At 43.2% G+C, this 13,484-nt stretch overlaps 1 protein-coding gene across 8 annotated transcripts in view; it reads right to left on the reverse strand.

Moving 5' to 3' along the window:
* Positions 1 to 13,484, reverse strand: part of cadps2 (Ca++-dependent secretion activator 2) — an 863,559-nt gene that overhangs the window by 224,614 nt on the left and 625,461 nt on the right. For all 8 annotated transcript variants that reach the window (XM_070900583.1, XM_070900582.1, XM_070900585.1 and 5 more), the window contains one exon: positions 560 to 747. In XM_070900583.1, coding sequence (XP_070756684.1) covers positions 560 to 747 — 188 coding nt within the window. The remainder of the gene's footprint in view (positions 1 to 559; positions 748 to 13,484) is intronic.

Below are 13,484 nucleotides of genomic sequence, written 5' to 3' on the forward strand. Positions count from 1 at the left end.
CTGTTCCAGATTGTGAATTCTGGAGTTTGTTTCTTGGAAGTACATGTTTGACCCAGAGAACCTAATGTGCCAGTTTCCTTGCTGCTTTAAAAAAAAATTGCCTTTTGCTATCAATTTTTCCAGCTCCTCTTGGAACGCCTTGACTCCCTGCTGAGGTAAAGTTTCAAAGATGCTGGTTGGTCTCCAGTACCTCATCCAAGTGGCCAATCTTTATCTGTGAGCCTTGAAAGTGAGTGTCAGTGAGTGAGGGACACTGCAGTTATTACCAGTGGTTACTGTCACTGCTTTCTTGTTGTCAATGGCTGTCATGGGCAGTATTACAGCACCCACAATCCACACTGGAATTTAAGTGAAGAATAAAAGGATACAGCTGTATAAAAATCACATCTAAATCACACAACTGTTCAGCAAGTTTTGGACAACAATCAGTTATACGATCAGTCAGATATGAAGGGGTGGAGGAGCTGCATGTCCCTCCTGCTTTTGGAACTGCATCGCTATGTCTTTTTTTGTACACTACCTTTGGTCTTTGCTATCGAGCTTTGGTTTACAAGATTACCTGTTGCCATGGACATGAGAGGCACAGAAAGCGAAGCTATAATGCAGCAGTGTTGGATCAATCATTGTGCCACCTTCTGCACGTTCTATCAATTCCTTGAGATAGCAGAGATGGCGATGACAACCTCGTAGCCCATAGCGAGAACAGTATTCATCCAGCACAAACACCTGGCCAGGACTAAACCAACCCTGAGGGGGAAACAGAATAGAATTCGAAATGATAAGAGTGCTACAATTCATAATTAATCTCGGCTGTTTCAATCTGACTGCATCGCAAATCTGGAGACTCAAATTCAAACACAAAAATGTAATTACAAAAAATACATTTCAATTACTCGGAGCATTCAATACTTCTGACTGGTTGAGGTCCATACTAGAACCAATAATTGATTTTTTTCCCAATCATTTCATTTCCCTCTCTGTACAGGAAAACCTCTCACGATGGACCCCTTTCCAGCAGGGAAGGTAAGAATGCTGGTCTTGCTGACAAGTGTAGGGAATTGTAAGCCTGCTTTATAAATAACAGATTGATGATTTCATTACATGCAGCACAGAGAGGAAATCTTGTCCAAAGGTAAGCAAAAACTCTATTTTAACACAGTAAGGGTTGATATAACGTTTCATTTAAACTTCTTCCTGATGAGCAACAACTTACATTTATAATGTGTCTTTAACATAGTAACCAGTTAGGTGACAGGTGGCTCGTGTGGAGCATAAACACCAGCACAGACCTGTTGGGCCACATGGCCTGTTTCTGAGCTGCAAAATTCTACATACATTTTCAGCAATGTAATAAGATAAAAAGTGACAACAAGCCAAAAAGGCAGATATTAGGACAGGTGACTTGGTCAAAGACGCAGGATTAAAGGAACGTCAGACAACCAATAAAGAGGATATCAAAAACCCAAAGGTGCTGATATTAGACAAACAACTCGTTGTTATCTTAATATATTTCAATATGTGCTGGCACTTTGTAATGCTTTCTGCAGGTAGGCAGGCCATCGTGAGGATCCCAATATGGCAGTCTACTTCATGAAAACTGTGACTAAGGGAGGTTAATCTTCGATGTTAAATTGAGGCCTCATCTGCCCTCTAAGGTGGATGTAAAAGATCTCATGGCATTACTTCAAAGAAATGCAGGGGAATTCTCCCCGAAGTCCTGGTCAATATTTATCCCTCAACCAATATCACTAAAACATACTATCTGGTCACTATCATATCGCTGCTTGTGGGATCTTGCAGTGCTCGACTGGCTACCACATTTCTGACATTACAACAGTGACTACACTCCAAAAAGTACTTACTTGGCTGTAAAGCTGTATAAATGCAAGGCTTTCTTTCTACTGACTTGTGAAAGGTGACCTATGTGGCAGTTTTTGCTGGACAGATCCAATCCTCTGCCCAACATCAAAGATGATGCCTTTGGCAAAGGTAAGATCACACAACAGGAATCTTCTTGTATTAAGATGTAAACCGTTACGGGGCCGAAAAGACGCAAAAGGGTTTTTGTCCGGGAGCGGCAGTCAGAGTGCCCAACCCTCGGAATTGCCCCCGTGGCTCCGTCAGCGCTAAGTAGTTTGCGGCGCGCTCCGCCGTGCGCGCCGACCTCTTATCGTCCCGCGCCAACCAATTTGTGTCCCTTGGGGGAAATTGCCCCGTGGGACGCAAGGTCGGTGTGAGATGATGCCATCGACAGCTTCTCGGGGCGAGAAGCTGTGGTGGCTGGGGTGCCCTGGCCGCCCTTATAGGGGAGTTGGTAGCTCAGCGGCTGCCATCTTTTTTTCAGTCAGTTCGACAAGTGTGGACAGGTCGCCAACATGCAGCTCCACTTGGGTGCCAGGCCGTTGGCCCGGCCGACACCCTCCCTGGTGGCCCAGTGGGTGCCACTAAAGAGGCTGCAGAGTTTGCAGTGGCCCTCCCCTTTAAGAGAAGGGGAGGGATGTTGTGTCGCGTCAGGTTGACGCAGCACATCAGCGTGCGCTGACATCATCAGTGCCCCGCGGCCACCCGCGAATGCCTGGTTACCACCCCACACACTGTTTTGCCTCAAATAAGCCAATTCTGCACCAGGGGCAGTACGTCCCACCCCAGCGCCAAAATATTATTTAATTCGAAGTGACCAACCCAACCCCAGAGCAGGGCTATTTTGGCCCCTAGGTGCCTTTTAGGAAACTTTCTTCAGGCATTAGTGTTGCAAACTGCTGGTCTTTGAGTTAACTGTAAAACTGACATGATTAATAAAGATGCAAAATATTCATTATGTTTCATGCTGAGACATTGAGCTTCCATTTATGTGCATCCTTTAATTGAGAATATTGTGAATGCTCAGTCTATAAGAACAGTCTTTCAACTAGAAAAGAATGTTCCATTCCTCTCGGAACAAAAAAAACATTACTTTTGAATATAGACTTTCAGAAGTAAATAGCAATGTTTGTAGTTTTCAATTAAAAATAGATGCAATCGCACATTGTGATCTTCAAAATATTGATTTAAAAAAACCTTAAAATAGGCCAATTTTACTGGCCCTCCCCTCCTCCCCGCCCTGTTGCTGGACAGGAACAGCATACCAAAGTGTTCTGTGCCGGTCCAAAGCCATGTATTTTCTGTCCCAGACATTAACATGGGACCTCAGGGGATTCTGGCTATTGCTGAAGAACAGCAGCTGCTTTCTGGCCCAGGAATGAACCTGGGCCAACAGGAAAAAAATTGAGCATCTACCTTTCAGCTTTGCTGCCGAGCCACCTCAGATCCCCCAATCTCAAGGGTCACCGACGCAAGGCCCAACATCATCTTTGGGTTCTTCTGAAAATGGGAGCCCAATTAACAAGAAATTGGAAATTGAGGCAGGAGGACTGTGAACACCCCTGTGTACTACAATTGCAAGCGATCGATTGGCCTGCATCTGTAATATGTGCATCCCCAGGGAAGTCCTGGAAATCCCGTGGCCCAGGGACAAAGGTCAGTAAAATCTACCTCTATCATCTTGTGTAATTGAAATCTAACATTCAGAAAAAGAAAGATTTGTATTTATATAACATCTTTCATGACCTCAGCACATCCCAAAACATGTTACAGCTAATAAACCTGCTGCCCCGATTATAAATGGATAGAATCATGGAATTTGGATTCCAAAACAATGGCCCTGAATTCGCGGCCCCTGAATACAAGGTGTGTATGCACCTGTAGGAGCCCCACAAGTTCCGGGTTTTGGTATGAACTGCGCATGCACCTAAATCCAGAACTTACGATCTATTAATGATCTTCTTTGCTGACGATACGAAGATGGGACGAAAAGCAATGTGTGAGGAGGACACAAAAAATCTGCAAAAGGACATAGACAGGCTAAGTGAGTGGGCAAAAATTTGGCAGATGGAGTATAATGTTGGAAAGTGTGAGGTCATGCACTTTGGCAGAAAAAAAATCAAAGAGCAAGTTGTTATTTAAATGAAGATTGCAAAGTGCCGCAGTACAGCGGGACCTGGGGGTACTTGTGCATGAAACACAAAAAAGTAGTATGAATGGTACAGCAAGTGATCATGAAGGCCAATGGTATCTTGGCTTTTATTGCAAAGGAGATGGAGTATAAAAGCAGGGAAGTCTTGCTACAGCTATGTAAGGTATTGGTGAGGCCACACCTGGAATACTGCGTGCAGTTTTCATTTCCATATTTAAGAAAGGATATACTTGCTTTGGAGGCAGTTCAGAGAAAGTTCACAAGGTTGATTCCGGGGATGAGGGGGTTGACTTATGAGGAAAGGTTAAGTAGGTTGGGCCTCTACTCATTGGAATTCAGAAGAATGAGAGGTGATCTTTTCGAAACATATGAGATTATGAGGGGGCTTGACAAGGTGGATGCAGAGAGAATGTTTCCACTGATGGGGGAGACTAGAACTAGAGGGCATGATCTCAGGATAAGGGGCCGTCCATTTAAAACACAGATGAGGAGACATTTCTTCTCTCAGAGGGTTGTAAATCTGTGGAATTCGCTGCCTCAGAGAGCTGTGGAAGCTGGGTCATTGAATAAATTTAAGACAGAAGTAGACAGTTTCTTAAATGATAAGGGGTTAAGGGGAGTGGGTGGGGGAGTGGAGCTGAGTCCATGATCAGATCAGCCATGATCGTACTAAATGGCGGTGCAGGCACGAGGGGCCATATGGCCTACTCCTGTTCCTATTTCTTGTGTTCTTATTATGTTCTTATGTTCTTGACAGATCGCATGCATCCTGAAGAAAAGGGCCTCTGCGGAAGGAGAGGTGGGCAATTGCCCAACCTCCGCCCAGTGAATGCCTGTGAAATTCTGACAACTGATAAAGGCAGGCGTAAGACTTTTAAAGGACAGAAAAATACATTTTTTCAATAATTTAAACATTTAAAAACCTGTGAAATAAGGTAAGTTTATTTTTAGACCCTTTAAAATATGGACATTCATTTGTCAACAAATACATTTTTTGATTTAAATAATTAATTAAATTCCATTTTGATTAATTTTAAATATGTGATTTTTAAAAAAACATTTATTTTAAGTGTTTGTGTATTTTATGGGGTATTCCCATTCATACAAATCAAATCAGCAAAGGTAGCTGGGATGGTTTCTTAAACCAATCAAGGAGCAGACTATTTTAGATCTGGTAATGTGTAATGAGACTGGATTAATTAATGGTCTCATAATAAAGGATCCTCTTGGGAAGAGTGATCATAACATAGTAGAATTTCTAATTTAATTTGAGGGTGAGAAAACTAGGTCTCAAATTAGTGTCCTAAACTTAAATAAAGGCAATTACAAAGGTATGATGGCAGAGTTGGCTAAAGTGGACTGGGAAAATAGATTAAAGGGTAAGATGGTAGATAAGCAGTGGCAAACATTTAAGGAGATATTTCATAACTCTCAGCGAAGATATATTCCAGTGGGAAAGGTAGATTCTAAGAGAAGAATGAGCCATCCATGGCTAACTAAGGAAGTAAAGGATGATAACAAATTGAAAACAAAGGCATACAATGTTGCGAAGAATAGTGGCAGGCCAGAGGATTGGAAAATTTTTAGAAGCCAGCAAAGGACGACCAAAAAAATAATAAAGAGAGAGCAGTTTATGAGAGTAAACTAGCAAGAAATATAAAAACAGACATAAGAGCTTCTACAGGTATATAAAAAGGAAGAGAGTAGCTAAAATAAATGTTGGTCCCTTAGAGGATGAGACTGGGGAATTAATAATGGGAAACGGGGACATGGCAGAGACTTTGAACAAATATTTTGGATTGGTCTTCACAGTAGAAGACACTAAAAGCATCCCAATAATTGATAATCAAGGGGCTATTGGGAGGGAGGAACTTAAAACAATCACTATCACTCGAGAAAAAGTACTAGGCAAACTAATGGGACTAAAGGTGGACAAGTCTCCTGGATCTGATGGCCTGCATTCTAGGGTCTTAAAAGAAGTGGCTGCAGAGATAGTGAATGCATTGGTTGCAATCTAACAAAATTCCCTGGATTCTGGAAAGGACTCAGCAGATTGGAAAATCTCAAATGTAATGCCACTATTTAAGAAAGGAGGGAGACAGAAAGCAGGAAACTATAGACCAGTTTGCCTAACATCTGTGGTTAGGAAAATGCTGGAGTCCATTATTAAGGAAGTAATAGAAAATCATAATACAGTCAAGCAGAGTTAGCAAGGTTATATGAAAGGGAAATTGTGTTTGACAAATTTGCTGGCGTTCTTTGAAGATGTAACGAGCAGGGTGGATAAAGGGGAACCAGTGGATGTGGTGAATTTGGATTTCCAGAAGGCATTCGATAAGGTGCCATATAAAAGGTTACTGCACAAGATAAGAGCTCACGGGGTTGGCATGGATAGAGGATTGGCTAACTAACAGAAAACAGAGAGTCGGGATAAATGGGTCATTTTCAGGTCGACAAACTGTAACTAGTTGGGTGCCGCAGGGATCGGTGCTGGGATCAGTTGTGAGGTGGACACAAAGAACCTGCAAAGGGATATAGACAGGCTAAATGAGTGGGCAAAAATTTGGCAGATGGAGTATAATGTGGGAAAATATGTGGTTATCCACTTTGGTAGGAAAAATAAAAAAGCAAGTTATTATTTAAATGGGATGAGATTACAAATTGCTGCAGTACAGAGGGATCTGGGGGTCCTTGTACATGAAACACAAAAAGTTAGCATGCAGGTACAGCAAGTAATTAGGAAGGCAAATGGAATGTTGTCATTTATCGCAAGGGAAATGGAGTATAAAAGTAGGGAAGTCCTGCTCCACCTGGAGTACTGCGTACAGTTTTGGTCTCCTTATTTAAGGAGGGATATATTTGCATTGGAGGAGGCAGTTCAGAGAAGGTTCACGAGGTTGATTCCTGAGATGAAGGGACTGTCTTATGAAGAAAGTTTGAGCAGGTTGGCCCAATACTTATTGGAGTTTAGAAGAATGAGAGGTGATCTTATTGAACCGTATAAGATTCTAAGATTTGGAATTTTCTACCCCAGAGAGCAGTGGGGGCTGGGTCATTGAATATATTTAAGGTGGAGATAGGCAGATTTTTGCCCGATAAGGGAGTCAAGGGTTATGGGGATTGGGCAGCGAAGTGGAGTTGAGGCCTAGATCAGATCAGCCATGATCTTATTGAATGGCAGAGCAGACTCGAGGGGCTAAATGGCCTACTCCTGCTCTTATTTCTTATGTTCTTATACTTACGTTGATTCCGAATATACGTAACTCACCACAAGTATGAATGGGAATACCCCTACTTTGGTTGGCCGGCCCACCTGATCCCAGGGAAGCATACAAAATGCCTACATCCCTGGGATACGTGGGTCTCTACGCAGGCCTTCACATAGAGGCCCAGGACCGCAAGTCATCGAATTTCCGGACCACCAGGTAAGTTCGTAGAAATTTTTCAGGTCGGAGGCATCCGCCTGCAGGAAACCGCCCACCGTAATTTCTGCGCCAATGAGAAAACATTTTGGGACATCATGTACTTGAAGCAAAACTGGGTAAAATACCTACTTAGAGGTATTCTCCAGGAATCAAAATTGTTGAGAGGAAATGCTAATAATAACCCTTTTCTAATAGACCAATATTCTACTTACAGGAAGGGCCATTGCTGAGTATATGCAAAGTCTTATGAGAAATCTAACAATAAATCTTAAGCTTCCTGATCATTACAATGTTAGCTTATATAAACTTAAACAAAAAAATGAAAAAGAATCCAAAATTGCATTTTTTCCATGAGTATGAGGTTTCCACAATAGATAATGTCTTCAATATTCAGTTTAGTCATTTATTTATTTCAAACATGGTGTACTTTGTGCAATAAATCTCAGCCTTGACAAACCTGAAAATGGGACACAATGACAAGAAAATCGCAAGCTTTATACCGGGTACAAAAGAAGCAAGGTCACAGTATGTAGGAGGAGTCATTATTCACAATGCTGAGGTCCACATGCCCTTAATACTATATTTCTACTTGGACCCTTAATTCTGCCATGGGAGCAATTCATATTGAGGAATAACACAATCAACTCACACGCACAATCAATAAAGCAGCATCTATTATCTCTTTCCTTATATGCCAAGGGCAGCAGGAGAGAAAGACGGCATTATTTTCATCAACTTTTCTGCAGGAAAGTATTGAATTAGGAACTTTCAAAGTTGAAGTCTTTAAGAAAAGGTTGATTTGTGTGCTAAATCATTCAACTGCATGCTGCATTGAATTTGAAAGGACCTTATTAAAAAAGTACTGCACATGTGCACTATTTGCCACAAAATGGAGAAAGGTTAGTTACTGAATGGTCAGTTGACGCTTACTTGATCGTTCCTCTTTGTATTTATACTGTAACTTAACAGTGAAAACACATTGTATAAAATTGTCAATTCTGGAGAAATGGAAGTAGGAACAAAACATTGAAGACTCCAGCACAAGTGTAGTAAAAGAAACCACTTTGCCTGTAGCATCAAGCAAGATGTGCTGTATGCCAAAAACTAAATGATAAAAGTGACGCACTTTAAACAATGTATAAAATAAATAACTTCTATTTATGTCGCACTTTTCGTGACCTCAGAACATCCCAAAGCGCTTTACAGCCAATGAAGTACTTTTGGAGTGTAGTCACTGATGTAATGTAGGAACTGCGGCAGCCAATTTGTGCACAGCAAGCTCCCACAAACAGCAAAGTGATAATGACCAGATAATCTGTTTTAGTGATATTGGTTGACGGATAAATATTGGCCAGAACACCGGGGAGAACTCCCTTGCTCTTTGAAATAGTGCCAAGGGATCTTTTACGTTCAAAAGACAGCACCTCCAATAATGCAGTAATCCCTCAGCACTGCACTGAGAGTATCAACCTAGATTACATGCTCATGTCTTTGGGGTGGGTCTTGAACACTCAATCTTCTGACTCAGAGACGAGAGTGCTGCCACTGAACTACATATGGGGTATGCTATTTAGATTGGTGTGTGTCTTATCTTTTACGTGATTGGTAACACCAAACAGTTGCTGCCAAACCAAAGAAAGGAATTTTCTAACAAATTGCAGTTGCTGTTTCACAGCTTTTGTCCATCACTGGGCGGTGTTTTTTCGGCGCCCAGTGAATTTTTTGGCGCCAAAGCTCACTCCAAAGATTACCCAGTGTTGGGGCGCTGGCATCTACTATGAGCGGCAGAATGTTTGGCGCCTTACATTCTGGCGCTGGTGTACCTGTAAAAGAAGGTTCCGCATCATTTTTTCACATAAGGCAAACTTTCCCCGCCAACAAATTTTTTAAATCGGCGCAGAGACCCTAGGAGCACCGTAGCAAAAACCCTTAACTACAGTTAGAGAATCCGCGCTGGCCCGCTGCTATCCCTGGCCGAAGGGACTTCCATTTAGCTTACAATTAAACTCTAAAGTAAGTTAAAGACCAAATTTAAACTATTCGCAGGTATAAATATAAAATAAATAAAAACTTACCCATACTGGTGCTCCTGCGATGAAAAAAGAATGATGGCAAAAATAATTTTAAAAAAAATACTTACCTTTTTTCATCGATGTCCTCACGGCCCAAAATAATCCAAATAGTTCAAGGAAAACATTATAAAGTTGCAAAAATGTAGAATCAGCATATCAAACCTCTTCTTCTTCTACAATGCAGTGCAACCTTTTCCCCATTCTCCTGGACGTTGAATGCAGCCGCTGCTAGCCCCCGGCCAAAGGTCCTCCACCCACACGGCCTGCCGCTAGCCCAGGCCGAAGGTCTGCACACAAAGGACAGTGCAAGACATTCCAGGCTCAAAGACAAGCAGCAGTGATCTCTAATAAAGGTGGAACGTTAAATTGAAAAAACATAATCCCACCACAAATCTTTTAGGTTTTTATGGTGTGTTGGAGTGCTTAGATGAACATAACCTTATGTTTATTAAATATTCCCACCACAAATCTTGAATGTTTAACTGGAGTTTGGGTGTGTTGGAGTGTTAAGTCTAAGTTGCTCATGGATCCAGACTGGGTGAGGGTCACTAATATATGCACCATGGTCCTTCGTTGCATGCATCAGTGATCCAGAACAAGGCAGGATCCATGAACACCTCAGTACTGGAACCTGCCCCTGTATTATTTCAACCAATAGGATGCAAAGGGTGATGCTATTTTACATTTTCAGTCCGGTTATCCTGCAGTATTTATTAGTGCAGCATTAAAAAAGTGAAGTGCAGGAGTCAGGTTAAAAGTGCAAAATTAAAATGTTTATGAAACATTTGTACATCATCATCATAGACAGTCCCTCGGAATTGCTTCCACTCTAAAAATTAGTCCTTAGGTGGCTGAACAGTCCAATATGAGAGCCACAAGTTCCTGTCACAGGTGGGACAGATACTCGTTGTGGGAAAGAGTGGGAGGGACTGGTTTGCCGCACGCTCTTTCCGGTGCCTGCGCTTGATTTCTGCATGCTCTCGGCGACGAGACTCCCGGATGCACTTCCTCAACTTAGGGCGGTCTTTGGCCAGGGACTCCCAGGTGATAGTGGGGATGTTGCACTTTATCAGGGAGGCTTTGAGGGTGTCCTTGTAATGTTTCCTCTGTCCACATTTGGCTCGTTTGCCGTGAAGGAGTTCCGAGTAGAGCGCTTGTTTTGGGAGTCTTGTGTCTGGCATGCGAACAATGTGGCCTGCCCAACGGAGCTGATCAAGTGTGTTCAGTGCTTCAATGCTGGGGATGTTGGCCTGGTCAAGGACGCTAACGCTGGTGCGTCTATCCTCCCAGGGGATTTGCAGGATCTTGCGGAGACATCGTTGGTGGTATTTCTCCAGCGACTTGAGGTGTCTACTGTACATGGTCCATGTCTCTGAGCCATACAGGAGGGCAGCTATTACTACAGCCCTGTAGACCATGAGCTTGGTGGCAGATTTGAGGGCCTCGTCTTCAAACATTCTTTTCCTCTGGCAGCCGGAGGCTGCACTGGCGCACTGGAGGCGGTGTTGAATCTCATCGTCAATGTCTGCTCTTGTTGATAAGAGGCTCCCGAGGTATGGGAAATGATCCACGTTGTGCCCTGGATCTTGATGACTGGGGGGGCAGTTTGGTTGAGAACCTTTGTCTTACGGATATTTAGCGAAAGGCCCATGTTTTCATATCCCTCAGTAAATACATTGACTATGACTTGGAATTCAGCCTCTGTATGTGCGCAGACGCAGGCATTGTCCGCGTATTGTAGTTGTGATTAGCATGACTTTACTTATGTTTAAATCTTCAAAACTTAGAAAACTTTATTCAGAGCAGTGGCAAATTTTACAAACGACAATGAATTAAATCAACCAAAAAAACAAACAATTATTCTATCCTCTTCATTCGCACTGTGCGCCAATCCTGCCCCAGTAGATGCCGCCACCCTGCACGTGCCCGTAGTTGCAGACTTCTGCTTCCTTGCCCACCCCTGTACCGCCAGGTGTAGTCTGTTCCTTTTCCGGCGCGGCATTCCTTGATGCTGGGCTACAACAGGGACAGTGCCAAAATGTGTCATGGCGGAATGCCCGGGTACCTCTTTGTCGTCAGAGTCATCCTCAGGATCAACCCTTGAATTTGGTGTGGAGTGGAAAGTGCTCCTCGCATTAAGGGCAGCCTGGGTGAGCCCTAGTGCCGATACTACCTCATCCAACCATCCCGAAAGTCTTTCAACTTGTAATGACAATCCCCCCAACTCTGCCCTCACCCCACCAACGGCTTCTAGGAGCAATCGACATTGCTCGATGTTCTCCTTGCTCATCCCCACAAGATATCCTAAGTTCTCAGAGTCCAGAGTTTCTGGATCAGGTCTGGAGTTCGCAGGTGTGGCTTGCTGCGACATACTTAAACCCGCAGCCTCAGATGTCACACTAGAAAAGTCCTCTCACTTGATTTGCTCATGAAAGGGCTTGGAATCCTCGATGATTTCAGCACCTCCAAATCCAGGGTAACCATCTCGTCGTCTATGACTTCTTGCTGCTCATCATTATGCTCAGTTGTAATATCTGACGTGTCATTTTCTTGAACATTCTCGCCTTCAACTTCAGGTGCACCTTCTGTCTCCTCCTGATGCTCAACCTCTGTGAAACAAAAGATAGATGCTTGGTTAGCAGCACTGTGGAAGGAGAAGCATAGGAAGCACATACAGTACATAACATTCAGCCAACCCATACTGTGCAATTTGCAGGGCTTACCCTCTCATGAAAAACTGGGCCCAGCTTGCGCGTTGATTGTTGGTCTTCTCCTGTGGCATTTAATGATTGACGCTATCCTCTGCTCCAAGGCTGTTAGTTGCAGCCTACTGGGCAGACTTCCTCCAGTTTGTGACTGTTCTCGGTTGATCTGTGACACCATCTACAAAGATGCAAATGCAACTTTTTAAAGAGAGGGTCTTTCTAAACACACGCGCACGCCCGTGTGCACACACACACACACACACACACACCACATTTGCAGATGTTATTGCAGTGCATAAATATACATATATTTTAAAGCCCAAATAAATGTAAGTTTAATGTATTACTTACAGTCACTGCTTGTCTGAGGTCCTGCCACCATTTCTTCAGCTGCGCACCGGTTCTCGGGGTCATGGACATTCCATTAAACTCGACTGCGACCTGGTCCCAAACTTTTACGAGTGCAGAAGGTTTAAGCTTATTTTTACCGAAGCTCCCCTTGTTCTCAAGAACTTCCCATCTACTCGCGATTAAGTCTACCAGGTGCTCAATTTCATCCGCACAAAATCTCTTTACCCTTATGGTTTCCCCTTCTCCGAACCTGGCCCTTTCACCTTCTCTGCACCCTTCCATTGCAGCCATCTCGTGAACGAAGCTGTATTTCTTACCTGTGAATCCACCTCTGCCACCAATGGATTCTCACAGTCCCCACACGTGCTGTTTGTTTTATACTTTGTACTGCGCGTGTGCAGATGGGTTTTTTTCTGCGCATGCGCAGTGGGATTACAAATGTTTTGTTAATTTGTGCACATGCACATTGCGCATGTGCAGTGGGTTAGGATTTTTTTTTCCTCGCATGTGCTGTGCCGTTTCAGTGCACATTGGAGGCTCCGCCCTACAGAGTTGGATCAGGAAGCGCCTGTGCCAGAGGGTGCGCATTGGTGAGTAAACTACGATTTTTTCTTTTCAGTGCTGAGGGGCCTAAAAAAAATGGGCGTCCAGGTAAGTTAAGGCAAGTTTTTTCTTTGGGGAAAATTGGGGCCTTTGAAAGTTAAGCTTCCAGTCGTAAGTTGATTGAAATGAGGTGAAATTACTGACTAAATAGCTGGAAGTAATTTATTTGACCTTTTCAAAATAAGTTGGATATGGCTCTTACAAATATACAATAAGGGCGAGAAAAGATCATCAGGTCCATCAATGCTAACTTTATTCACGTGACGGTACAAACGTGCACACCACCCTCCCCAGCTATGGCCAATTTCTAGAAAAA

Source organism: Pristiophorus japonicus, chromosome 15, assembly GCF_044704955.1.
Source record: "Pristiophorus japonicus isolate sPriJap1 chromosome 15, sPriJap1.hap1, whole genome shotgun sequence".
NCBI classification, from domain to species: domain Eukaryota; kingdom Metazoa; phylum Chordata; class Chondrichthyes; family Pristiophoridae; genus Pristiophorus; species Pristiophorus japonicus.